The sequence below is a fragment of the Salvelinus fontinalis genome, chromosome 28 (genome assembly GCF_029448725.1).
Source record: "Salvelinus fontinalis isolate EN_2023a chromosome 28, ASM2944872v1, whole genome shotgun sequence".
NCBI classification, from domain to species: domain Eukaryota; kingdom Metazoa; phylum Chordata; class Actinopteri; order Salmoniformes; family Salmonidae; genus Salvelinus; species Salvelinus fontinalis.
In genome coordinates this window covers 34,687,959-34,711,958 of record NC_074692.1, presented here as the reverse complement: position 1 = coordinate 34,711,958, position 24,000 = coordinate 34,687,959, and the positions used below count along the sequence as shown (strand labels likewise).

At 50.3% G+C, this 24,000-nt stretch overlaps 1 protein-coding gene across 11 annotated transcripts in view; it reads left to right on the top strand.

The window, feature by feature from the left end:
* Positions 1-24,000, top strand: part of LOC129826629 (calcium/calmodulin-dependent protein kinase type II subunit beta-like) — a 155,095-nt gene that overhangs the window by 102,078 nt on the left and 29,017 nt on the right. For 4 of the 11 annotated variants that reach the window (XM_055887555.1, XM_055887558.1, XM_055887556.1 and 1 more), the window contains exons 14-15: positions 4,547-4,584; positions 13,315-13,392. In XM_055887555.1, coding sequence (XP_055743530.1) covers positions 4,547-4,584; positions 13,315-13,392 — 116 coding nt within the window. The remainder of the gene's footprint in view (positions 1-4,546; positions 4,585-13,314; positions 13,393-24,000) is intronic. The other 7 variants (XM_055887566.1, XM_055887559.1, XM_055887561.1 and 4 more) reach the window with 3 other exon arrangements.

Genomic DNA, 24,000 nt, shown 5'->3' with positions numbered 1-24,000 from the left:
AAGCCTCTATCCTCCAGCTGTCTTCATGTGAAGCCTCCATCCTCCAGCTGTCTTCATGTGAAGCCTCTACTCTCCAGCTGTCTTCATGTGAAGCCTCTATCCTCCAGCTGTCTTCATGTGAAGCCTCTATCCTCCAGCTGTCTTCATGTGAAGCCTCCATCCTCCAGCTGTATTCATGTGAAGCCTCTATCCTCCAGCTGTCTTCATGTGAAGCCTCCAGCCTCCAGCTGTCTTCATGTGAAGCCTCTATCCTCCAGCTGTCTTCATGTGAAGCCTCTATCCTCCAGCTGTCTTCATGTGAAGCCTCTATCCTCCAGCTGTCTTCATGTGAAGCCTCTATCCTCCAGCTGTCTTCATGTGAAGCCTCCATCCTCCAGCTGTCTTCATGTGAAGCCTCTATCCTCCAGCTGTCTTCATGTGAAGCCTCTATCCTCCAGCTGTCTTCATGTGAAGCCTCTATCCTCCAGCTGTCTTCATGTGAAGCCTCTATCCTCCAGCTGTCTTCATGTGAAGCCTCTATCCTCCAGCTGTCTTCATGTGAAGCCTCTATCCTCCAGCTGTCTTCATGTGAAGCCTCTATCCTCCAGCTGTCTTAATGTGAAGCCTCCATCCTCCAGCTGTCTTCATGTGAAGCCTCTATCCTCCAGCTGTCTTCATGTGAAGCCTCCATCCTCCAGCTGTCTTCATGTGAAGCCTCTATCCTGTCCTTGTCCTCCTGTAAGGTTGTTATTTACAGGGATATTAGTGAGTGACTCGTAATGGCTATTAACCAGTTTGACTCTCTTTTTCTCTTCTTCTTTCTCTTAATCTCTTCTTTTCCTTCCTTCCTTCCTTCCTTCCGTCTTGCTTACTGTTATTTGTGTCAAGGTAAGGAGCCTGCTTGCTTCCTCTACAGGGCTAAATAAACAACATCATATTTGACCTTTGGGTTTACAGGTTGGGGTCGTGGACTAAATGCCACATGGCATGTTTTTGTCATCCTGAGATCATCTACCTGAGAGTGAATGTAACTGCGACCAGTGATGAATGAATCAGGCCACAGACCGTTCTGGAGTCTATCTGAGCTGTCTGAGTGGTCTAGAAGCTTCTATTTATTCAGATAGAAGGCTCTGAAAAACAATAACAGTTTTATCGGAGACTTCAAACAAGATGTGAGAATGCACTTGACACAGTTAATGACCCGATTCACCTCCTAGTGTAAACACAGCAGGTGGAGGCAGCGGAGGAAAACTCCACACAAATCCTCACCGCCAGTGTTCTTTGAGTAACAAACTGGTCTTTATCGTGCTGCCAGGCCTACCTAGCAAACTGCTGAATTTGCACATGTAGTTAGCCTGGTAGAAATGAGACTCTATATCAATTGAGGCAGACGTAGAGGGGGGATGGAATACTGTACAGGGATGAGAGGGAAACGCAGAGGAAAGAAAAACTGTGAGTGTTGCATTACCCCCCCCTCTCTCTATCTCACTCTGTCTCCTCTCTCTCTCTCTCTCTCTCTCTCTCTCTCTCTCTCTCTCTCTCTCTCTCTCTCTCTCTCTCTCTCTCTCTCTCTCTCTCTCTCTCTCTCTCTCTCTCTCTCTCTCTCTTTCTCTCTCTCTCTATCTCACCCTGTCTCCTCTCTCTCTCTCTCTCTCTCACTCTCTCTTTATCTCTCTCTCTCTCTTTCTCTCTTTCTCTCTCTCTCAATCTCTCTCTCTCTATCTCTCTCTCTCTCTCTCTTTCTCTCTCTCTCTCTCCCCCTCTCTCCACATATACCGCAATGCTTTGACTTCTAAAGTGTGGGGTCTTCTGTCTCGTCTCTGTGTCATCTCCTCTCGCGGCCTCAAACACACTTTGAACAGGCCTCCCCTGTAAGAGAGGGGCTCGCTTCCCCTGTAAGAGAGGGGCTCGCTTCCCCTGTAGGAGAGGGGCTCGCTTCCCCTGTAAGAGAGGGGCTCGCTTACCCTGTAGGAGAGGGGCTCGCTTCCCCTGTAAGAGAGGGGCTCGCTTCCCCTGTAGGAGAGGGGCTCGCTTCCCCTGTAGGAGAGGGGCTCGCTTACCCTGTAAGAGGGGCTCGCTTCCCCTGTAAGAGAGGGCCTTGCTTCCCCTGTAGGAGAGGGGCTCCCTTCCCCTGTAAGAGAGGGGCTCGCTTCCCCTGTAAGAGAGGGGCTCGCTTCCCCTGTAGGAGAGGGGCTCGCTTACCCTGTAAGAGAGGGGTTCGCTTCCCCTGTAAGAGAGGGCCTTGCTTCCCCTGTAGGAGAGGGGCTCGCTTCCCCTGTAAGAGAGGGGCTCGCTTCCCCTGTAGGAGAGGGGCTCGCTTCCCCTGTAGGAGAGGGGTTCGCTTCCCCTGTAAGAGAGGGCCTTGCTTCCCCTGTAGGAGAGGGGCTCGCTTCCCCTGTAAGAGAGGGGCTCGCTTCCCCTGTAAGAGAGGGGCTCCCTTCCCCTGTAGGAGAGGGGCTCGCTTACCCTGTAAGAGAGGGGTTCGCTTCCCCTGTAAGAGAGGGCCTTGCTTCCCCTGATGGAGAGGGGCTCGCTTCCCCTGTAAGAGAGGGGCTTGCTTCCCCTGTAAGAGAGGGGCTCGCTTCCCCTGTAAGAGGGGCTCGCTTCCCCTGTGGGAGAGGGGCTCGCTTCCCCTGTAAGAGAGGGGCGTGCTTCCCCTGTAAGAGAGGGGCTTGCTTCCCCTGTGGGAGAGGGGCTCGCTTCCCCTGTGGGAGAGGGGCTTGCTTCCCCTGTAAGAGGGGCTCGCTTCCCCTGTAAGAGAGGGGCTCGCTTCCCCTGTGGGAAAGGGGCTCGCTTCCCCTGTAAGAGAGGGGCGTGCTTCCCCTGTAAGAGAGGGGCTTGCTTCCCCTGTGGGAGAGGGGCTCGCTTCCCCTGTGGGAGAGGGGCTTGCTTCCCCTGTAAGAGAGGGGAGAGACGGAGAGAGAGCTACAGAGAGAGAGAGCTACAAAGAGATAGCTACAGAGAGATAGCTACCTAGAGAGAGAGCTACACAGAGAGAGAGAGAGCTACAGAGAGAGATAGCTACATAGTGAACAAGAGAGAGTTAAAGAGAGAGAGAGCTACAGAGATAAAGAACTACACATGATGATGTGATCTCATTAGACTGTGAATGGGACTCAGCAGTTTAGCTAGGAGAGAGAGACTGGGACGGTGTTAAACGGACAGCTACAGAGGAGAGAGACTGGGACGGTGTTAAACGGACAGCTACAGAGGAGAGAGACTGGGACGGTGTTAAACGGACAGCTACAGAGGAGAGAGACTGGGACGGTGTTAAACGGACAGCTACAGAGGAGAGAGACTGGGACGGTGTTAAACTGATAGCTACAGAGGAGAGAGACTGGGACGGTGTTACAGAGGAGACAGACTGGGACGGTGTTACAGAGGAGAGAGCCTGGGACGGTGTTACAGAGGAGAGAGACTGGGACGGTGTTACAGAGGAGAAAGCCTGGGACGGTGTTACAGAGGAGAGAGACTGGGACGGTGTTACAGAGGAGAGAGACTGGGACGGTGTTAAACTGATAGCTACAGAGGAGAGAGAGTGGGACCGTGTTACGGAGGAGAGAGACTGGGACGGTGTTACAGAGGAGAGAGCCTGGGACGGTGTTACAGAGGAGAGAGACTGGGACGGTGTTACAGAGGAGAAAGCCTGGGACGGTGTTACAGAGGAGAGAGACTGGGACGGTGTTACAGAGGAGCGAGACTGGGACGGTGTTAAACTGACAGCTACAGAGGAGACAGACTGGGACGGTGTTACAGAGGAGAGAGACTGGGACGGTGTTACAGAGGAGAGAGACTGGGACGGTGTTACAGAGGAGAGAGACTGGGACGGTGTTACAGAGGAGCGAGACTGGGACGGTGTTAAACTGACAGCTACAGAGGAGAGAGAGTGGGACCGTGTTACGGAGGAGAGAGACTGGGACGGTGTTACAGAGGAGAGAGCCTGGGGCGGTGTCTGTGTCTTGGTAGAGGCCCTGAAGGGGACCGAGGGGACAGGCTCCAGTATAAGCCCCAAATTCATTTTCTATCTCTGCCTCGTTTACTAATTAACCAGTACCTCTTAATGAGGTTCTGTTGCTCGCGGCAACCCACATCAACTCTCGCTGGGCCTCCTGTGCTACAACGAATGAGACAGTTTTAACCCAGGGACAGTTCTGTGTGTTCCCTGTGACACAATGGATACGGACTGTTGTCTGTGGAATATTTCCCCTCTTGCTGAGGATTATGGGTATTATGCTAAACAGACCACTGTCTTTAGTATGAACAAACCTTCTCTCTAAATCTCCAGAAGATATCAGAGGAGTGTTGTGAGTATCATGGTCTGGTGGACCAGTCGTTTATAACCTGTCTAAAGATCTCCGTGTTTACTAGCTGGACCATACCTCTTGTTACATACGACTGTCTGGTCCCCTACCCTGTTGGATTATGTTTCTACCAGTGGTTGCATTTGGGTTACCCATCTTCAGCTAGGAATCCTACGGGACGACAGGTTGATACTGATGCAGCTTTGTGATCTCTCTGATCTCCTGTTCTACCAGAATCTCTGACCTGCTCTTGTTTCCTATTGCAGCAGCCAAGAGTTTGCTCAACAAGAAGGCAGATGTCAAGGTAAGCCCCCCTCCCTCCCCCCTCTCTCTCTTTTTCTTCTCTGTCTCTCAACTCAATTCCAATTCAAAGGGCTTTATTGGCATGGGACACATATGTTAACATTGGCAAAGCAAGTGAAGTAGATAATATACAACAGTTAAATAAACAATTAAAAAATGAACAGTAAACATTACACTCACAAAACTCAGAGGAAAAGAGACATTTCAAATGTCGTTATGTCTATATGCAGTACTGATCTCTCTCTCTCCCTCTCTCTCTCTCTCTCTCTCTCTCTCTCTCTCTCTCTCTCTCTCTCTCTCTCTCTCTCTCTCTCTCTCTCTCTCTCTCTCTCTCTCTCTTTCTCTCACTCTCTCTCTCTCTCTCTCTGCTACCTCTCTCTCTCTCTCTTTCTCTCACTCTCTCTCTCTCTCTCTCTCTGCTACCTCTCTCTCTCTCTCTCTCTCTGCTACCTCTCTCTCTCTCTCTCTCTCTCTCTCTCTCTCTCTGCTACCTCTCTCTCGACTCTCTTTCTCTCTCTCTCTCTCTCCCTCTCTCTTTCTCTCTCTCTCAATTCAATTCAATTCAATTGACATGGCAAGTTCATTATTACTTACATTGTCAAAGTATACATATCAAAAAATCAAAATCAAATATATATGTACATATATACAAAATATATATATATATATATAAATAAATGGTGGGACCAACAGCAATAATAATAGTAGTAGTGGACATGGGATTACCATTAATAACAGCTACAACAACAATATTAATCAGAACAACAATACATGTAAGCAACAGTAGTAGACCAGTGTCAACATGACTTGAGAAGACACATGACCTGGTATGAAAGACAAAACAAAACTAAGCTAAATGGGAAATATTACCAACATTACTTTGCATTTTTCACTGGCTGTCCCTCAGGTTGTGGCAGGAGGACACATATTTGGCTGCCAAAACTGCACATTTTGGCTTTTCACCCAATAAATATTTGATTTTTATAGTTTCAAATTCTTTGTATTGAATTATAATTTTGGGAAGAAATATGCTCTTAGGTCTGAGGATTTGTCACAGTGTAGTAGGAAATGCACCTCTGTCTCTCTCTTTCTCTCTCTCTCTCTGTCTCCTCGCCACTATTCTCTCTCTTGTTGTGTCTCATTCTCTCTCACCCCTCTTTCTCTCCCTCCCCTCCCCTCTCATTCTCTCACCCCTCTTTCTCTCCCTCCCCTCCCCTCTCATTCTCTCTCACCCCTCTTTCTCTCCCTCCCCTCCTCCCTCTTTCTCTCTCACCCCTCCCCCCTCTCATTCTCTCTCACCCCTCTTTCTCTCCCTCCCCTCCCCCCTCTTTCTCTCTCACCCCTCTTTCTCTCCCTCCTCTTTCTCTCTCACCCCTCATTCTCTCTCCCCCTCACCCCCCTCACCCCCTCTCTCTCCCGCCCACCCCCTGCTTTCTCTCCCTCCCCTCCCCTCTCATTCTCTCTCACCCCTCATTCTCTCTCCCCCTCACCCCTCTTTCGCTCCCTCCCCTCCCCACTCTCTCTCCCCCCCTGCTTTCTCTCCCTCCCCTCCGCCCTCTCCCCCCACCCCCCTGCTTTCTCTCCCTCCCCTCCCCCTCATTATTTCCCCCCACCCATGTTTTCTCTCCCTCCCCTCACCCCTCTTTCTCTCTCACCCCTCTGTCTCTGTCTCTCTGCTTTTGCTAAGCTTGTTTCTGTGTAATTAAAAGTGTCTCTTGCTCAGTGATTTGTGAACATCTTTATTTCAGTGTGTGCTGTCTGTGATGCATGGGAGAGAGTGTTGATTCAATTTGCAATCATCATAAAATAGTAGTCTGAGTGTGTGTGTGTGTGTGTGTGTGTGTGTGTGTGTGTGTGTGTGTGTGTGTGTGTGTGTGTGTGTGTGTGTGTGTGTGTGTGTGTGTGTGTGTGTGTGTGTGTGTGTGTGTGTGTGTGTGTGTGTGTGTGTGTGTGTGTGTGTAAGAGCTTTGTGCTAGCTGCTTTCTGGTCTGTTTGTTCAGTAGGGATTGTGACTACAGCTCCAGGAATAGACATGAGTCTGAACCCTGGAAACACACCAGACAGAAATAGACTCTGTCACACACACACACACGTCCCCCTGCTACTCTCAACGCCACACTCATAATCGCCTAGCAACAGGCACCTGACACACTCGGCCTAACCTTGTTTTCTGTCGTCCGTCTTTCTCACTCTCTCCCTATTATTTCCCTGGTTGTATCTCTCCTCTGACCCCTCGTACACCTCTCCTTGTCTCCTCTGACCCCTCGTACTCCTCTCCTTGTCTCCTCTGACACGTCGTACACCTCTCCTTGTCTCCTCTGACCCCTCGTACACCTCCCCTTGTCTCCTCTGACACGTCGTACACCTCTCCTTGTCTCCTCTGACCCCTCTACTCCTCTCATTGTCTCCTCTGACTCCTCGTTATTCTCTCCTTGTCTCCTCTGACTCCTCGTTATTCTCTCCTTGTCTCCTCTGACTCCTCGTTATTCTCTCCTTGTCTCCTCTGACCCCTCTACTCCTCTCCTTGTCTCCTCTGACACCTCGTACTTCTCTCCTTGTCTCCTCTGACCCCTCGTACACCTCTCCTTGTCTCCTCTGACCCCTCGTACACCTCTCCTTGTCTCCTCTGACCCCTCGTACTCCTCTCCTTGTCTCCTCTGACCCCTCGTACACCTCTCCTTGTCTCCTCTGACCCCTCGTACACCTCTCCTTGTCTCCTCTGACCCCTCGTACTCCTCTCCTTTTCTCCTCTGACCCCTCGTACTCCTCTCCTTGTCTCCTCTGACCCCTCTTACTCCTCTCCTTGTCTCCTCTGACCCATCGTACTCCTCTCCTTGTCTCCTCTGACCCCTCGTACTCCTCTCATTGTCTCCTCTGACCCCTCTGACCCCTCGTACTCCTCTCCTTGTCTCCTCTGAACCCCTCGTACTCCTCTCATTGTCTCCTCTGACCCCTCTGACCCCTCGTACTCCTCTCCTTGTCTCCTCTGACCCCTCGTACTCCTCTCCTTGTCTCCTCTGACCCCTCTACACCTCTCCTTGTCTCCTCTGACTGCTCTGACCCCTCGTACTCCTCTCCTTGTCTCCTCTGACCCCTCGTACTCCTCTCCTTGTCTCCTCTGACCCCTCATACTCCTCTCCCTGTCTCCTCTGACACGTCGTACACCTCTCCTTGTCTCCTCTGACCCCTCTACTCCTCTCATTGTCTCCTCTGACTCCTCGTTATTTTCTCCTTGTCTCCTCTGACCCCTCGTACTCCTCTCCTTGTCTCCTCTGACCCCTCCTACTCCTCTCCTTGTCTCCTCTGACCCCTCGTACTCCTCTCCTTGTCTCCTCTGACCCCTCCTACTCCTCTCCTTGTCTCCTCTGACCCCTCGTACTCCTCTCCTTGTCTCCTCTGACCCCTCCTACTCCTCTCCTTGTCTCCTCTGACCCCTCATACTCCTCTCCTTGTCTCCTCTGACCCCTCGTACTCCTCTCCTTGTCTCCTCTGACCCCTCGTACTCCTCTCCTTGTCTCCTCTGACCCCTCGTACTCCTCTCCTTGTCTCCTCTGACACGTCGTACTCCTCTCCTTGTCTCCTCTGACCACTCGTACACCTCTCCTTGTCTCCTCTGACCCCTCGTACACCTCTCCCTGTCTCCTCTGACCCCTCGTACACCTCTCCTTGTCTCCTCTGACTCCTCGTTATTCTCTCCTTGTCTCCTCTGACCCCTCTACTTCTCTCCTTGTCTCCTCTGACACCTCGTACTCCTCTCCTTGTCTCCTCTGACCCCTCGTACTCCTCTCCTTGTCTCCTCTGACCCCTCTTACTCCTCTCATTGTCTCCTCTGACTCCTCGTTATTCTCTCCTTGTCTCCTCTGACCCCTCGTACTCCTCTCCTTGTCTCCTCTGACCCCTCGTTATTCTCTCCTTGTCTCCTCTGACCCCTCTTACTCCTCTCCTTGTCTCCTCTGACCCCTCGTACACCTCTCCTTGTCTCCTCTGACCCCTCGTACACCTCTCCTTGTCTCCTCTGACCCCTCGTTATTCTCTCCTTGTCTCCTCTGACCCCTCGTACTCCTCTCCTTGTCTCCTCTGACCCCTCGTACTCCTCTCCTTGTCTCCTCTGACACGTCGTACACCTCTCCTTGTCTCCTCTGACTCCTCGTACTCCTCTCCTTGTCTCCTCTGACCCCTCGTACACCTCTCCTTGTCTCCTCTGACCCCTCGTACTCTTCTCCTTGTCTCCTCTGACCACTCTGTCCCCTCTTACTCCTCTCCTTGTCTCCTCTGACCCCTCGTACACCTCTCCTTGTCTCCTCTGACCCCTCTTACTCCTCTCCTTGTCTCCTCTGACCACTCTGACCCCTCTTACTCCTCTCCTTGTCTCCTCTGACCCCTTTTACTCCTCTCCTTGTCTCCTCTGACCCCTCGTACACCTCTCCTTGTCTCCTCTGACCCCTCGTACACCTCTCCTTGTCTCCTCTGACCCCTCGTTATTCTCTCCTTGTCTCCTCTGACCCCTCGTACTCCTCTCCTTGTCTCCTCTGACCCCTCGTACTCCTCTCCTTGTCTCCTCTGACACGTCGTACACCTCTCCTTGTCTCCTCTGACTCCTCGTACTCCTCTCCTTGTCTCCTCTGACCCCTCGTACACCTCTCCTTGTCTCCTCTGACCCCTCTTACTCCTCTCCTTGTCTCCTCTGACCCCTCTTACTCCTCTCCTTGTCTCCTCTGACCCCTCTTACTCCTCTCCTTGTCTCCTCTGACCCCTCGTACTCCTCTCCTTGTCTCCTCTGACCCCTCCTACTCCTCTCCTTGTCTCCTCTGACCCCTCTTACTCCTCTCCTTGTCTCCTCTGACCCCTCTTACTCCTCTCCTTGTCTCCTCTGACCCCTCGTACTCCTCTCCTTGTCTCCTCTGACCCCTCCTACTCCTCTCCTTGTCTCCTCTGACCCCTCTTACTCCTCTCCTTGTCTCCTCTGACCCCTCGTAGTCCTCTCCTTGTCTCCGCTGACCACTCTGATCCCTGAGTCTCTATTGAATATAGTATACGTCTGTCCAGACTTGTGTTGAGTACAGTATAACAGCCAGGCACTCCAGTCTGTGTTGAGTACAGTATAACAGCCAGACAGTCTTGTGTTGAGTACAGTATAACAGCCAGACAGTCTTGTGTTGAGTACAGTATAACAGCCAGACAGTCTTGTGTTGAGTACAGTATAACAGCCAGACAGTCTTGTGTTGAGTACAGTATAACAGCCAGACAGTCTTGTGTTGAGTACAGTATAACAGCCAGACAGTCTTGTGTTGAGTACAGTATAACAGCCAGACAGTCTTGTGTTGAGTACAGTATAACAGCCAGACAGTCTTGTGTTGAGTACAGTATAACAGCCAGACACTCCAGTCTTGTGTTGAGTACAGTATAACATCCAGACAGTCCAGTCTTGTGTTGAGTACAGTATAACAGCCAGACAGTCTTGTGTTGAGTACAGTATAACATCCAGACAGTCCAGTCTTGTGTTGAGTACAGTATAACAGCCAGACAGTCTTGTGTTGAGTACTGTATAACAGCCAGACAGTCTTGTGTTGAGTACAGTATAACAGCCAGACAGTCTTGTGTTGAGTACAGTATAACAGCCAGACAGTCTTGTGTTGAGTACAGTATAACAGCCAGACACTTCAGTCTGTGTTGAGTACAGTATAACAGCCAGACACTTCAGTCTGTGTTGAGTACAGTATAACAGCCAGACAGTGTTGTGTATGAAGTTTTATCTATGTACAGTATAAAGCCAGACAGTGTTGTGTATGAAGTTTTATCTATGTACAGTATAAAGCCAGACAGTGTTGTGTATGAAGTTTTATCTATGTACAGTATAAAGCCAGACAGTGTTGTGTATAAAGTTTTATCTATGTACAGTATAAAGCCAGACAGTGTTGTGTATAAAGTTTTATCTATGTACAGTATAAAGCCAGACAGTGTTGTGTATGAAGTTTAATCTATGTACAGTATAAAGCCACAGGCTACTGTAGCATTTGCCTCTAGCCTCTTATTTACCTTTCTCTTCTCCTGATGATGCCCTCCTCTGTTCCTATCCTCCGCTTGAGACCTTTACTCTTTCTTCCTTCCCCCTTAAGAAGCCATAACAATTACAATCCTTATAAATGATCCTCCTCTCTTCCTGCTCCTTCTTCCTGACAGCTGAAGTTCTTTCTGGTGTCCTTTCACAGTAACACACTGCTACAGTAACACACTGCTACAGTAACACACTGCTACAGTAACACACTGCTACAGTAACACACTGCTACAGTAACACAGTAACACACTGCTACAGTAACACACGGCTACAGTAACACACTGCTACAGTAACACAGTAACACACTGCTACAGTAACACACTGCTACAGTAACACAGTAACACACTGCTATTGTAACACAGTGCTACAGTAACACACTGCTACAGTAACACACTGCTACAGTAACACAGTAACACACTGCTACAGTAACACACTGCTACAGTAACACACTTTTACAGTAACACAGTGCTACAGTAACACACTGCTACAGTAACACACTGCTACAGTAACACAGTAACACACTGCTACAGTAACACACTGCTACAGTAACACACTGCTACAGTAACACACTGCTACAGTAACACACTGCTACAGTAACACAGTGCTACAGTAACACAGTAACACACTGCTACAGTAACACACTGCTACAGTAACACACTGCTACAGTAACACACTGCTACAGTAACACACTGCTACAGTAACACAGTAACACACTGCTACAGTAACACACTACTACAGTAACACACTGCTACAGTAACACACTGCTACAGTAACACACTGCTACAGTAACACACTGCTACAGTAACACAGTAACACACTGCTACAGTAACACACTGCTACAGTAACACACTGCTACAGTAACACACTGCTACAGTAACACACTGCTACAGTAACACAGTAACACACTGCTACAGTAACACAGTAACACACTGCTACAGTAACACAGTAACACACTTTTACAGTAACACACTGCTACAGTAACACACTGCTACAGTAACACACTGCTACAGTAACACAGTAACACACTGCTACAGTAACACACTACTACAGTAACACACTGCTACAGTAACACACTGCTACAGTAACACACTGCTACAGTAACACAGTAACACACTGCTACAGTAACACAGTAACACACTGCTACAGTAACACACTGCTACAGTAACACAGTGCTACAGTAATACACTGCTACAGTAACACACTGCTACAGTAAGACACTGCTACAGTAACACATTGCTACAGTAACACACTGCTACAGTAACACAGTAACACACTGCTACAGTAACACACTGCTACAGTAACACAGTAACACACTGCTACAGTAACACACTGCTACAGTAACACAGTAACACACTGCTACAGTAACACAGTAACACACTGCTACAGTAAAACAGTAACACACTGCTACAGTAACACAGTAACACACTGCTACAGTAACACACTGCTACAGTAACACAGTAACACACTGCTACAGTAACACACTACAGTAACACAGTGCTACAGTAACACAGTGCTACAGTAACACAGTGCTACAGTAACACACTGCTACAGTAACACAGTGCTACAGTAACACACTGCTACAGTAACACAGTAATACACTGCTACAGTAACACAGTAACACACTGCTACAGTAACACATTGCTACAGTAACACAGTAACACACTGCTACAGTAACACACTGCTACAGTAACACAGTGCTACAGTAACACAGTGCTACAGGAACACACTGCCACAGTAACACACTGCTACAGTAACACAGTGCTACAGTAACACACTGCTACAGTAACACAGTAACACACGGCTACAGTAACACAGTAACACAGTAACACACTGCTACAGTAACACAGTGCTACAGTAACACAGTAACACAGTAACACACTGCTACAGTAACACAGTAACACACTGCTACAGTAACACAGTGCTACAGTAACACACTGCTACAGTAACACACTGCTACAGTAACACAGTAACAGAGTGCTACAGTAACACACTGCTACAGTAACACAGTAACAGAGTGCTACAGTAACACAGTGCTACAGTAACACACTGCTACAGTAACACACTGCTACAGTAACACACGGCTACAGTAACACAGTAACACAGTGCTACAGTAACACAGTGCTACAGTAACACAGTGCTACAGTAACACACTGCTACAGTAACACACTGCTACAGTAACACACTGCTACAGTAACACAGTGCTACAGTAATACACTGCTACAGTAACACACTGCTACAGTAACACACTGCTACAGTAACACACTGCTACAGTAACACATTGCTACAGTAACACACTGCTACAGTAACACACTGCTACAGTAATACACTGCTACAGTAATAACCTGCTACAGTAACACAGTGCTACAAAAACACACTGCTACAGTAACACAGTGCTACAGTAACACAGTGCTACAGTAACACAGTGCTACAGTAACACAGTGCTTGACCCTCACTACTGTTTCCTCTGAACCACTGTGATACTATGTATTAACCCACCACTCCCTCCATACCAGCTAAAACCATCACTTATCAAGGTAGTGCAAATGCTCAATGAACGTTTTAGAATAGTATTTTAGCCCAGGTCTATTTGTGTTAACCCTTTCACCACCACGGCTCATCCTCCATCTACAGTATCCACTGTTGTTAACCACTGTTGTCTCCCCTCTCCCTGCACAGCCCCAGACACCACAGACAAACAGCACCAAAAACAGCATAGTCACCAGCCCCAAAGGAAACGTCCCTACTCCTGTTCTGGTATTTACCTTTAATCCCTCCCTTCTCCCTCTGTCTGTCTGTCTGTCTGTCTGTCTGTCTGTCTGTCTGTCTGTCTGTCTGTCTGTCTGTCTGTCTGTCCCTCCCTTCTCCGTCTGTCTGTCTGTCTGTCTGTCTGTCTGTCAGTCAGTCAGTCAGTCAGTCAGTCCCTCCTCCCTCCTGACACGTGTGACTCTGTGCTGTCTCTGTCACCGTGTGGCTCTGTGCTGTCTCTGTCACCGTGTGACTCTGTGCTGTCTCTGTCACCGTGTGACTCTGTGCTGTCTCTGACACCGTGTGACTCTGTGCTGTCTCTGACGCGTGTGACTCTGTGCTGTCTCTGTCACCGTGTGGCTCTGTGCTGTCTCTGACACCGTGTGGCTCTTTGCTGTCTCTGACGCGTGTGACTCTGTGCTGTCTCTGTCACCGTGTGGCTCTGTGCTGTCTCTGACACGTGTGACTCTGTGCTGTCTCTGTCACCGTGTGGCTCTGTCCTGTCTCTGTCACCGTGTGACTCTGTGCTGTCTCTGTCACCGTGTGACTCTGTGCTGTCTCTGACACCGTGTGACTCTGTGCTGTCTCTGACACCGTGTGACTCTGTGCTGTCTCTGTCACCGTATGACTCTGTGCTGTCTCTGACACCGTGTGGCTCTTTGCTGTCTCTGACGCGTGTGACTCTGTGCTGTCTCTGTCACCGTGTGACTCTGTGCTGTCTCTGTCACCGTGTGGCTCTGTGCTGTCTCTGACACTGTGTGGCTCTGTGCTGTCTCTGACACCGTGTGACTCTGTGCTGTCTCTGTCACCGTGTAACTCTGTGCTGTCTCTGACACCGTGTGGCTCTGTGCTGCCTCTGACACGTGTGACTCTGTGCTGTCTCTGACACCGTGTGGCTCTGTGCTGTCTCTGTCATCGTGTGACTCTGTGCTGTCTCTGACACCGTGTGGCTCTGTGCTGTCTCTGACACCGTGTGGCTCTGTGCTGTCTCTGACGCGTGTGACTCTGTGCTGTCTCTGTCATCGTGTGGCTCTGTGCTGTCTCTGTCATCGTGTGACTCTGTGCTGTCTCTGACACTGTGTGGCTCTGTGCTGTCTCTGACACGTGTGACTCTGTGCTGTCTCTGTCACCGTGTGGCTCTGTGCTGTCTCTGACACGTGTGACTCTGTGCTATCTCTGTCACCGTGTGGCTCTGTGCTGTCTCTGACGCGTGTGACTCTGTGCTGTCTCTGACGCATGTGACTCTGTGCTCTCTCTGACACCGTGTGACTCTGTGCTGTCTCTGTCACCGTGTGACTCTGTGCTGTCTCTGACGCATGTGACTCTGTGCTGTCTCTGACACGTGTGACTCTGTGCTGTCTCTGACGCGTGTGACTCTGTGCTGTCTCTGTCACCGTGTGACTCTGTGCTGTCTCTGTCACCGTATGACTCTGTGCTGTCTTTGACACCATGTGGCTCTGTGCTGTCTCTGACGCGTGTGACTCTGTGCTGTCTCTGACGCGTGTGACTCTGTGCTGTCTCTGTCACCGTGTGGCTCTGTGCTGTCTCTGACACCGTGTGGCTCTTTGCTGTCTCTGACGCGTGTGACTCTGTGCTGTCTCTGTCACCGTGTGGCTCTGTGCTGTCTCTGACGCGTGTGACTCTGTGCTGTCTCTGACGCGTGTGACTCTGTGCTGTCTCTGACACTGTGTGGCTCTGTCCTGTCTCTGACACCGTGTGACTCTGTGCTGTCTCTGACACCGTGTGACTCTGTGCTGTCTCTGTCACCGTGTGACTCTGTGCTGTCTCTGTCACCGTGTGACTCTGTGCTGTCTCTGACGCATGTGACTCTGTGCTGTCTCTGACACGTGTGACTCTGTGCTGTCTCTGACGCGTGTGACTCTGTGCTGTCTCTGTCACCGTGTGACTCTGTGCTGTCTCTGTCACCGTATGACTCTGTGCTGTCTTTGACACCATGTGGCTCTGTGCTGTCTCTGACGCGTGTGACTCTGTGCTGTCTCTGACGCGTGTGACTCTGTGCTGTCTCTGTCACCGTGTGGCTCTGTGCTGTCTCTGACACCGTGTGGCTCTTTGCTGTCTCTGACGCGTGTGACTCTGTGCTGTCTCTGTCACCGTGTGGCTCTGTGCTGTCTCTGACGCGTGTGACTCTGTGCTGTCTCTGACGCGTGTGACTCTGTGCTGTCTCTGACACTGTGTGGCTCTGTCCTGTCTCTGACACCGTGTGACTCTGTGCTGTCTCTGACACCGTGTGACTCTGTGCTGTCTCTGTCACCGTGTGACTCTGTGCTGTCTCTGACACCGTGTGGCTCTGTGCTGCCTCTGACACGTGTGACTCTGTGCTGTCTCTGACACCGTGTGGCTCTGTGCTGTCTCTGTCATCGTGTGACTCTGTGCTGTCTCTGACACCGTGTGGCTCTGTGCTGTCTTTGACACGTGTGACTCTGTGCTGTCTCTGTCACCGTGTGGCTCTGTGCTGTCTCTGACACCGTGTGGCTCTTTGCTGTCTCTGACACGTGTGACTCTGTGCTGTCTCTGACACCATGTGGCTCTGTGCTGTCTCTGACACGTGTAACTCTGTGCTGTCTCTGCCCCCGTGTGGCTCTGTGCTGTCTCTGACACGTGTGACTCTGTGCTGTCTCTCTCACCGTGTGGCTCTGTGCTGTCTCTGACACGTGTGACTCTGTGCTGTCTCTGACACCGTGTGGCTCTGTGCTGTCTCTGTCACCGTGTGGCTCTGTGCTGTCTCTGACACGTGTGACTCTGTGCTGTCTCTGTCACCGTGTGGCTCTGTGCTGTCTCTGACACGTGTGACTCTGTGCTGTCTCTGACACGTGTGACTCTGTGCTGTCTCTGTCACCGTGTGGCTCTGTGCTGTCTCTGACACGTGTGACTCTGTGCTGTCTCTGACACGTGTGACTCTGTGCTGTCTCTGTCACCGTGTGGCTCTGTGCTGTCTCTGTCACCGTGTGGCTCTGTGCTGTCTCTGTCACCGTGTGGCTCTGTGCTGTCTCTGACACGTGTGACTCTGTGCTGTCTCTGACACGTGTGGCTCTGTGCTGTCTCTGACACGTGTGACTCTGTGCTGTCTCTGACACCGTGTGGCTCTGTGCTGTCTCTGTCACCGTGTGTACTGTTTCCTTCAACTTTGTTGCGGTGTCTTTTATTATTGGTATATGTCATCCAGAGACGACAGGACAGCAGCAGATATCAGAGTGTGTGGGAAGTTGTCTGTCTGTTGTCTCTTCCTATAGCTGAGATCTGATCTACCATCCTGAGCAGTGGTGTGTGATTGGTTAGTGGAGAAGCTATGTCGGGTAACCTGAAGGGGTGGAGTGGAATTAAATATCTGTCAAAACAGGATGACAATTGGCAGATATAATGATGAATTATTAGTTAGGGAGGATAAGTAAGTGAAATAACCATATCTGGTCACAGCAAACCAACTGGAGGGAATTAAGCCATTTAAAGTACTAGATGTTTGTAGACTAGTTGGATCACGGTAGGCATACTCCTCAATGTGGGTTGGTTTACCACATAAACTGAATATATTCACTTTTAAATCACTTTAGATAAAAAGTGTCTGAAAAATGTCCATATTACTCTACAAGGGCCTCTCTCCTGTGATTAGGGGTACATTGGGTCCCAGTGAACAACTTGCAGGATCTGCCTGACTACTGGGTGATGTGAGAGCACTATTACATTAAACACTAAACAGTTAGAGAAAAGAGATGGAGAAACAGGGATCAGGCCGGTTAGAGAAGAGAGATGGAGAAACAGGGATCAGGCCGGTTAGAGAAGAGGGATGGAGAAACAGGGATCAGGCCGGTTAGAGAAGAGGGAAGGAGAAACAGGGATCAGGCCGGTTAGAGAAGAGAGATGGAGAAACAGGGATCAGGCCGGTTAGAGAAGAGAGATGGAGAAACAGGGATCAGGCCGGTTAGAGAAGAGGGATGGAGAAACAGGGATCAGGCCGGTTAGAGAAGAGAGATGGAGAAACAGGGATCAGGCCAATTAGAGAAGAGAGATGGAGAAACAGGGATCAGGCCGGTTAGAGAAGAGGGATGGAGAAACAGGGATCAGGCCGGTTAGAGAAGAGAGATGGAGAAACAGGGATCAGGCCGGTTAGAGAAGAGAGATGGAGAAACAGGGATCAGGCTGGTTAGAGAAGAGAGATGGAGAAACAGGGATCAGGCCGGTTAGAGAAGAGAGATGGAGAAACAGGGATCAGGCCGGTTAGAGAAGAGAGATGGAGAAACAGGGATCAGGCCGGTTAGAGAAGAGAGATGGAGAAACAGGGATCAGGCCGGTTAGAGAAGAGAGATGGAGAAACAGGGATCAGGCCGGTTAGAGAAGAGAGATGGAGAAACAGGGATCAGGCCGGTTAGAGAAGAGAGATGGAGAAACAGGGATCAGGCCGGTTAGAGAAGAGAGATGGAGAAACAGGGATCAGGCCAATTAGAGAAGAGAGATGGAGAAACAGGGATCAGGCCGGTTAGAGAAGAGGGATGGAGAAACAGGGATCAGGCCGGTTAGAGAAGAGAGATGGAGAAACAGGGATCAGGCCGGTTAGAGAAGAGGGATGGAGAAACAGGGATCAGGCCGGTTAGAGAAGAGAGATGGAGAAACAGGGATCAGGCCGGTTAGAGAAGAGGGATGGAGAAACAGGGATCAGGCCGGTTAGAGAAGAGAGATGGAGAAACAGGGATCAGGCCAATTAGAGAAGAGAGATGGAGAAACAGGGATCAGGCCGGTTAGAGAAGAGGGATGGAGAAACAGGGATCAGGCCGGTTAGAGAAGAGGGATGGAGAAACAGGGATCAGGCCGGTTAGAGAAGAGAGATGGAGAAACAGGGATCAGGCCGGTTAGAGAAGAGAGATGGAGAAACAGGGATCAGGCCGGTTAGAGAAGAGAGATGGAGAAACAGGGATCAGGCCGGTTAGAGAAGAGAGATGGAGAAACAGGGATCAGGCCGGTTAGAGAAGAGAGATGGAGAAACAGGGATCAGGCCAATTAGAGAAGAGAGATGGAGAAACAGGGATCAGGCCGGTTAGAGAAGAGAGATGGAGAAACAGGGATCAGGCCGGTTAGAGAAGAGAGATGGAGAAACAGGGATCAGGCCGGTTAGAGAAGAGAGATGGAGAAACAGGGATCAGGCTGGTTAGAGAAGAGAGATGGAGAAACAGGGATCAGGCCGGTTAGAGAAGAGAGATGGAGAAACAGGGATCAGGCCGGTTAGAGAAGAGAGATGGAGAAACAGGGATCAGGCCGGTTAGAGAAGAGAGATGGAGAAACAGGGATCAGGCCGGTTAGAGAAGAGAGATGGAGAAACAGGGATCAGGCCGGTTAGAGAAGAGAGATGGAGAAACAGGGATCAGGCCGGTTAGAGAAGAGAGATGGAGAAACAGGGATCAGGCCGGTTAGAGAAGAGAGATGGAGAAACAGGGATCAGGCCAATTAGAGAAGAGAGATGGAGAAACAGGGATCAGGCCGGTTAGAGAAGAGGGATGGAGAAACAGGGATCAGGCCGGTTAGAGAAGAGAGATGGAGAAACAGGGATCAGGCCGGTTAGAGAAGAGGGATGGAGAAACAGGGATCAGGCCGGTTAGAGAAGAGAGATGGAGAAACAGGGATCAGGCCGGTTAGAGAAGAGGGATGGAGAAACAGGGATCAGGCCGGTTAGAGAAGAGAGATGGAGAAACAGGGATCAGGCCAATTAGAGAAGAGAGATGGAGAAACAGGGATCAGGCCGGTTAGAGAAGAGGGATGGAGAAACAGGGATCAGGCCGGTTAGAGAAGAGGGATGGAGAAACAGGGATCAGGCCGGTTAGAGAAGAGAGATGGAGAAACAGGGATCAGGCCGGTTAGAGAAGAGAGATGGAGAAACAGGGATCAGGCTGGTTAGAGAAGAGAGATGGAGAAACAGGGATCAGGCCGGTTAGAGAAGAGAGATGGAGAAACAGGGATCAGGCCGGTTAGAGAAGAGAGATGGAGAAACAGGGATCAGGCCAATTAGAGAAGAGAGATGGAGAAACAGGGATCAGGCCGGTTAGAGAAGAGAGATGGAGAAACAGGGATCAGGCCGGTTAGAGAAGAGAGATGGAGAAACAGGGATCAGGCCGGTTAGAGAAGAGAGATGGAGAAACAGCGATCAGGCCGGTTAGAGAAGAGAGATGGAGAAACAGGGATCAGGCCAATTAGAGAAGAGAGATGGAGAAACAGGGATCAGGCCGGTTAGAGAAGAGAGATGGAGAAACAGGGATCAGGCCGGTTAGAGAAGAGGGATGGAGAAACAGGGATCAGGCCGGTTAGAGAAGAGAGATGGAGAAACAGGGATCAGGCCAATTAGAGAAGAGAGATGGAGAAACAGGGATCAGGCCGGTTAGAGAAGAGGGATGGAGAAACAGGGATCAGGCCGGTTAGAGAAGAGAGATGGAGAAACAGGGATCAGGCCGGTTAGAGAAGAGAGATGGAGAAACAGGGATCAGGCTGGTTAGAGAAGAGAGATGGAGAAACAGGGATCAGGCCGGTTAGAGAAGAGAGATGGAGAAACAGGGATCAGGCCGGTTAGAGAAGAGAGATGGAGAAACAGGGATCAGGCCGGTTAGAGAAGAGAGATGGAGAAACAGGGATCAGGCCGGTTAGAGAAGAGAGATGGAGAAACAGGGATCAGTTCGGTTAGAGAAGAGAGATGGAGAAACAGGGATCAGGCCGGTTAGAGAAGAGAGATGGAGAAACAGGGATCAGGCCGGTTAGAGAAGAGATATGGAGAAACAGGGATCAGGCCAATTAGAGAAGAGAGATGGAGAAACAGGGATCAGGCCGGTTAGAGAAGAGGGATGGAGAAACAGGGATCAGGCCGGTTAGAGAAGAGAGATGGAGAAACAGGGATCAGGCCGGTTAGAGAAGAGGGATGGAGAAACAGGGATCAGGCCGGTTAGAGAAGAGAGATGGAGAAACAGGGATCAGGCCGGTTAGAGAAGAGGGATGGAGAAACAGGGATCAGGCCGGTTAGAGAAGAGAGATGGAGAAACAGGGATCAGGCCAATTAGAGAAGAGAGATGGAGAAACAGGGATCAGGCCGGTTAGAGAAGAGGGATGGAGAAACAGGGATCAGGCCGGTTAGAGAAGAGGGATGGAGAAACAGGGATCAGGCCGGTTAGAGAAGAGAGATGGAGAAACAGGGATCAGGCCGGTTAGAGAAGAGAGATGGAGAAACAGGGATCAGGCCGGTTAGAGAAGAGAGATGGAGAAACAGGGATCAGGCCGGTTAGAGAAGAGAGATGGAGAAACAGGGATCAGGCCGGTTAGAGAAGAGAGATGGAGAAACAGGGATCAGGCCGGTTAGAGAAGAGAGATGGAGAAACAGGGATCAGGCCAATTAGAGAAGAGAGATGGAGAAACAGGGATCAGGCCGGTTAGAGACGAGAGATGGAGAAACAGGGATCAGGCCGGTTAGAGAAGAGAGATGGAGAAACAGGGATCAGGCCGGTTAGAGAAGAGAGATGGAGAAACAGGGATCAGGCCGGTTAGAGAAGAGGGATGGAGAAACAGGGATCAGGCCGGTTAGAGAAGAGAGATGGAGAAACAGGGATCAGGCCAATTAGAGAAGAGAGATGGAGAAACAGGGATCAGGCCGGTTAGAGAAGAGGGATGGAGAAACAGGGATCAGGCCGGTTAGAGAAGAGAGATGGAGAAACAGGGATCAGGCCGGTTAGAGAAGAGAGATGGAGAAACAGGGATCAGGCTGGTTAGAGAAGAGAGATGGAGAAACAGGGATCAGGCCGGTTAGAGAAGAGAGATGGAGAAACAGGGATCAGGCCGGTTAGAGAAGAGAGATGGAGAAACAGGGATCAGGCCAATTAGAGAAGAGAGATGGAGAAACAGGGATCAGGCCGGTTAGAGAAGAGAGATGGAGAAACAGGGATCAGGCCGGTTAGAGAAGAGAGATGGAGAAACAGGGATCAGGCCGGTTAGAGAAGAGAGATGGAGAAACAGCGATCAGGCCGGTTAGAGAAGAGAGATGGAGAAACAGGGATCAGGCCAATTAGAGAAGAGAGATGGAGAAACAGGGATCAGGCCGGTTAGAGAAGAGAGATGGAGAAACAGGGATCAGGCCGGTTAGAGAAGAGGGATGGAGAAACAGGGATCAGGCCGGTTAGAGAAGAGAGATGGAGAAACAGGGATCAGGCCAATTAGAGAAGAGAGATGGAGAAACAGGGATCAGGCCGGTTAGAGAAGAGGGATGGAGAAACAGGGATCAGGCCGGTTAGAGAAGAGAGATGGAGAAACAGGGATCAGGCCGGTTAGAGAAGAGAGATGGAGAAACAGGGATCAGGCTGGTTAGAGAAGAGAGATGGAGAAACAGGGATCAGGCCGGTTAGAGAAGAGAGATGGAGAAACAGGGATCAGGCTGGTTAGAGAAGAGAGATGGAGAAACAGGGATCAGGCCGGTTAGAGAAGAGAGATGGAGAAACAGGGATCAGGCCGGTTAGAGAAGAGAGATGGAGAAACAGGGATCAGGCCGGTTAGAGAAGAGAGATGGAGAAACAGGGATCAGGCCGGTTAGAGAAGAGAGATGGAGAAACAGGGATCAGTTCGGTTAGAGAAGAGAGATGGAGAAACAGGGATCAGGCCGGTTAGAGAAGAGAGATGGAGAAACAGGGATCAGGCCGGTTAGAGAAGAGATATGGAGAAACAGGGATCAGGCCAATTAGAGAAGAGAGATGGAGAAACAGGGATCAGGCCGGTTAGAGAAGAGGGATGGAGAAACAGGGATCAGGCCGGTTAGAGAAGAGAGATGGAGAAACAGGGATCAGGCCGGTTAGAGAAGAGGGATGGAGAAACAGGGATCAGGCCGGTTAGAGAAGAGAGATGGAGAAACAGGGATCAGGCCGGTTAGAGAAGAGGGATGGAGAAACAGGGATCAGGCCGGTTAGAGAAGAGAGATGGAGAAACAGGGATCAGGCCAATTAGAGAAGAGAGATGGAGAAACAGGGATCAGGCCGGTTAGAGAAGAGGGATGGAGAAACAGGGATCAGGCCGGTTAGAGAAGAGGGATGGAGAAACAGGGATCAGGCCGGTTAGAGAAGAGAGATGGAGAAACAGGGATCAGGCCGGTTAGAGAAGAGAGATGGAGAAACAGGGATCAGGCCGGTTAGAGAAGAGAGATGGAGAAACAGGGATCAGGCCGGTTAGAGAAGAGAGATGGAGAAACAGGGATCAGGCCGGTTAGAGAAGAGAGATGGAGAAACAGGGATCAGGCCGGTTAGAGAAGAGAGATGGAGAAACAGGGATCAGGCCAATTAGAGAAGAGAGATGGAGAAACAGGGATCAGGCCGGTTAGAGAAGAGAGATGGAGAAACAGGGATCAGGCCGGTTAGAGAAGAGAGATGGAGAAACAGGGATCAGGCCGGTTAGAGAAGAGAGATGGAGAAACAGGGATCAGGCCGGTTAGAGAAGAGAGATGGAGAAACAGGGATCAGGCCAATTAGAGAAGAGAGATGGAGAAACAGGGATCAGGCCGGTTAGAGAAGAGGGATGGAGAAACAGGGATCAGGCCGGTTAGAGAAGAGAGATGGAGAAACAGGGATCAGGCCGGTTAGAGAAGAGGGATGGAGAAACAGGGATCAGGCCGGTTAGAGAAGAGGGATGGAGAAACAGGGATCAGGCCGGTTAGAGAAGAGAGATGGAGAAACAAGGATCAGGCCGGTTAGAGAAGAGGGATGGAGAAACAGGGATCAGGCCGGTTAGAGAAGAGGGATGGAGAAACAGGGATCAGGCCGGTTAGAGAAGAGGGATGGAGAAACAGGGATCAGGCCGGTTAGAGAAGAGGGATGGAGAAACAGGGATCAGGCCAATTAGAGAAGAGAGCAGAACCCTCCTTCCCTCCCTCCATAACCTTATCATCCTCCCTAAACCTACCTCCCTAACCCTCCCTCCCTCTATAACTTTCCCTCCCTCCCTAACCTTCCCTCCCTAACCTTCCCTCCCTACCTCCCTCCCTAACCTTCCCTCCCTCCATAACCCTCCCTCCCCTTACGTCCTCAATCTGCAGTCAAACCCCAGGTACTTTGTTCTCTTCTCTCTTCCCATCTCCCAAGCTGTTGCACAGGGCAACGGTTGTCATGACGACAATGTCATAATCATGCAGGAGACAGCTGGCTGGTGATTGGTCATCGGAAGGTGTCACTTTCTGGGGAGAGTGCTCGGAATGGTGTGGGGGAAAGTGTGTGTGTGCCTGCGTGTGTGATGCGTGTCAAATGAGGCTTCTAATAGAACTGTCGAGAGAGAGAGAGAGAGAGAGAGGGAGAGGGAGAGGGAGAGGGAGAGGGAGAGAGAGAGAGAGAGAGAGAGAGAGAGAGAGAGAGAGAGAGAGAGAGAGAGAGAGAGAGAGAGACTGCCATGGTGTAATGGTATTTTAGAGTAGCTTTTACCTCACTCAACGTGACAGTACCGGAGACTCTCTGTAAACAGTAAATCCACTTAGCAGCAGTTGCTGACGTACCTACTACAGTACAGAACAACTCAGACTGGGTTGAAGTATACGGCCTTCGTTGACTCATAGCCGTCTCCAGTTAAGTAGAAAACACACCATGCCGACGAGGGGCTGAAGGTAGA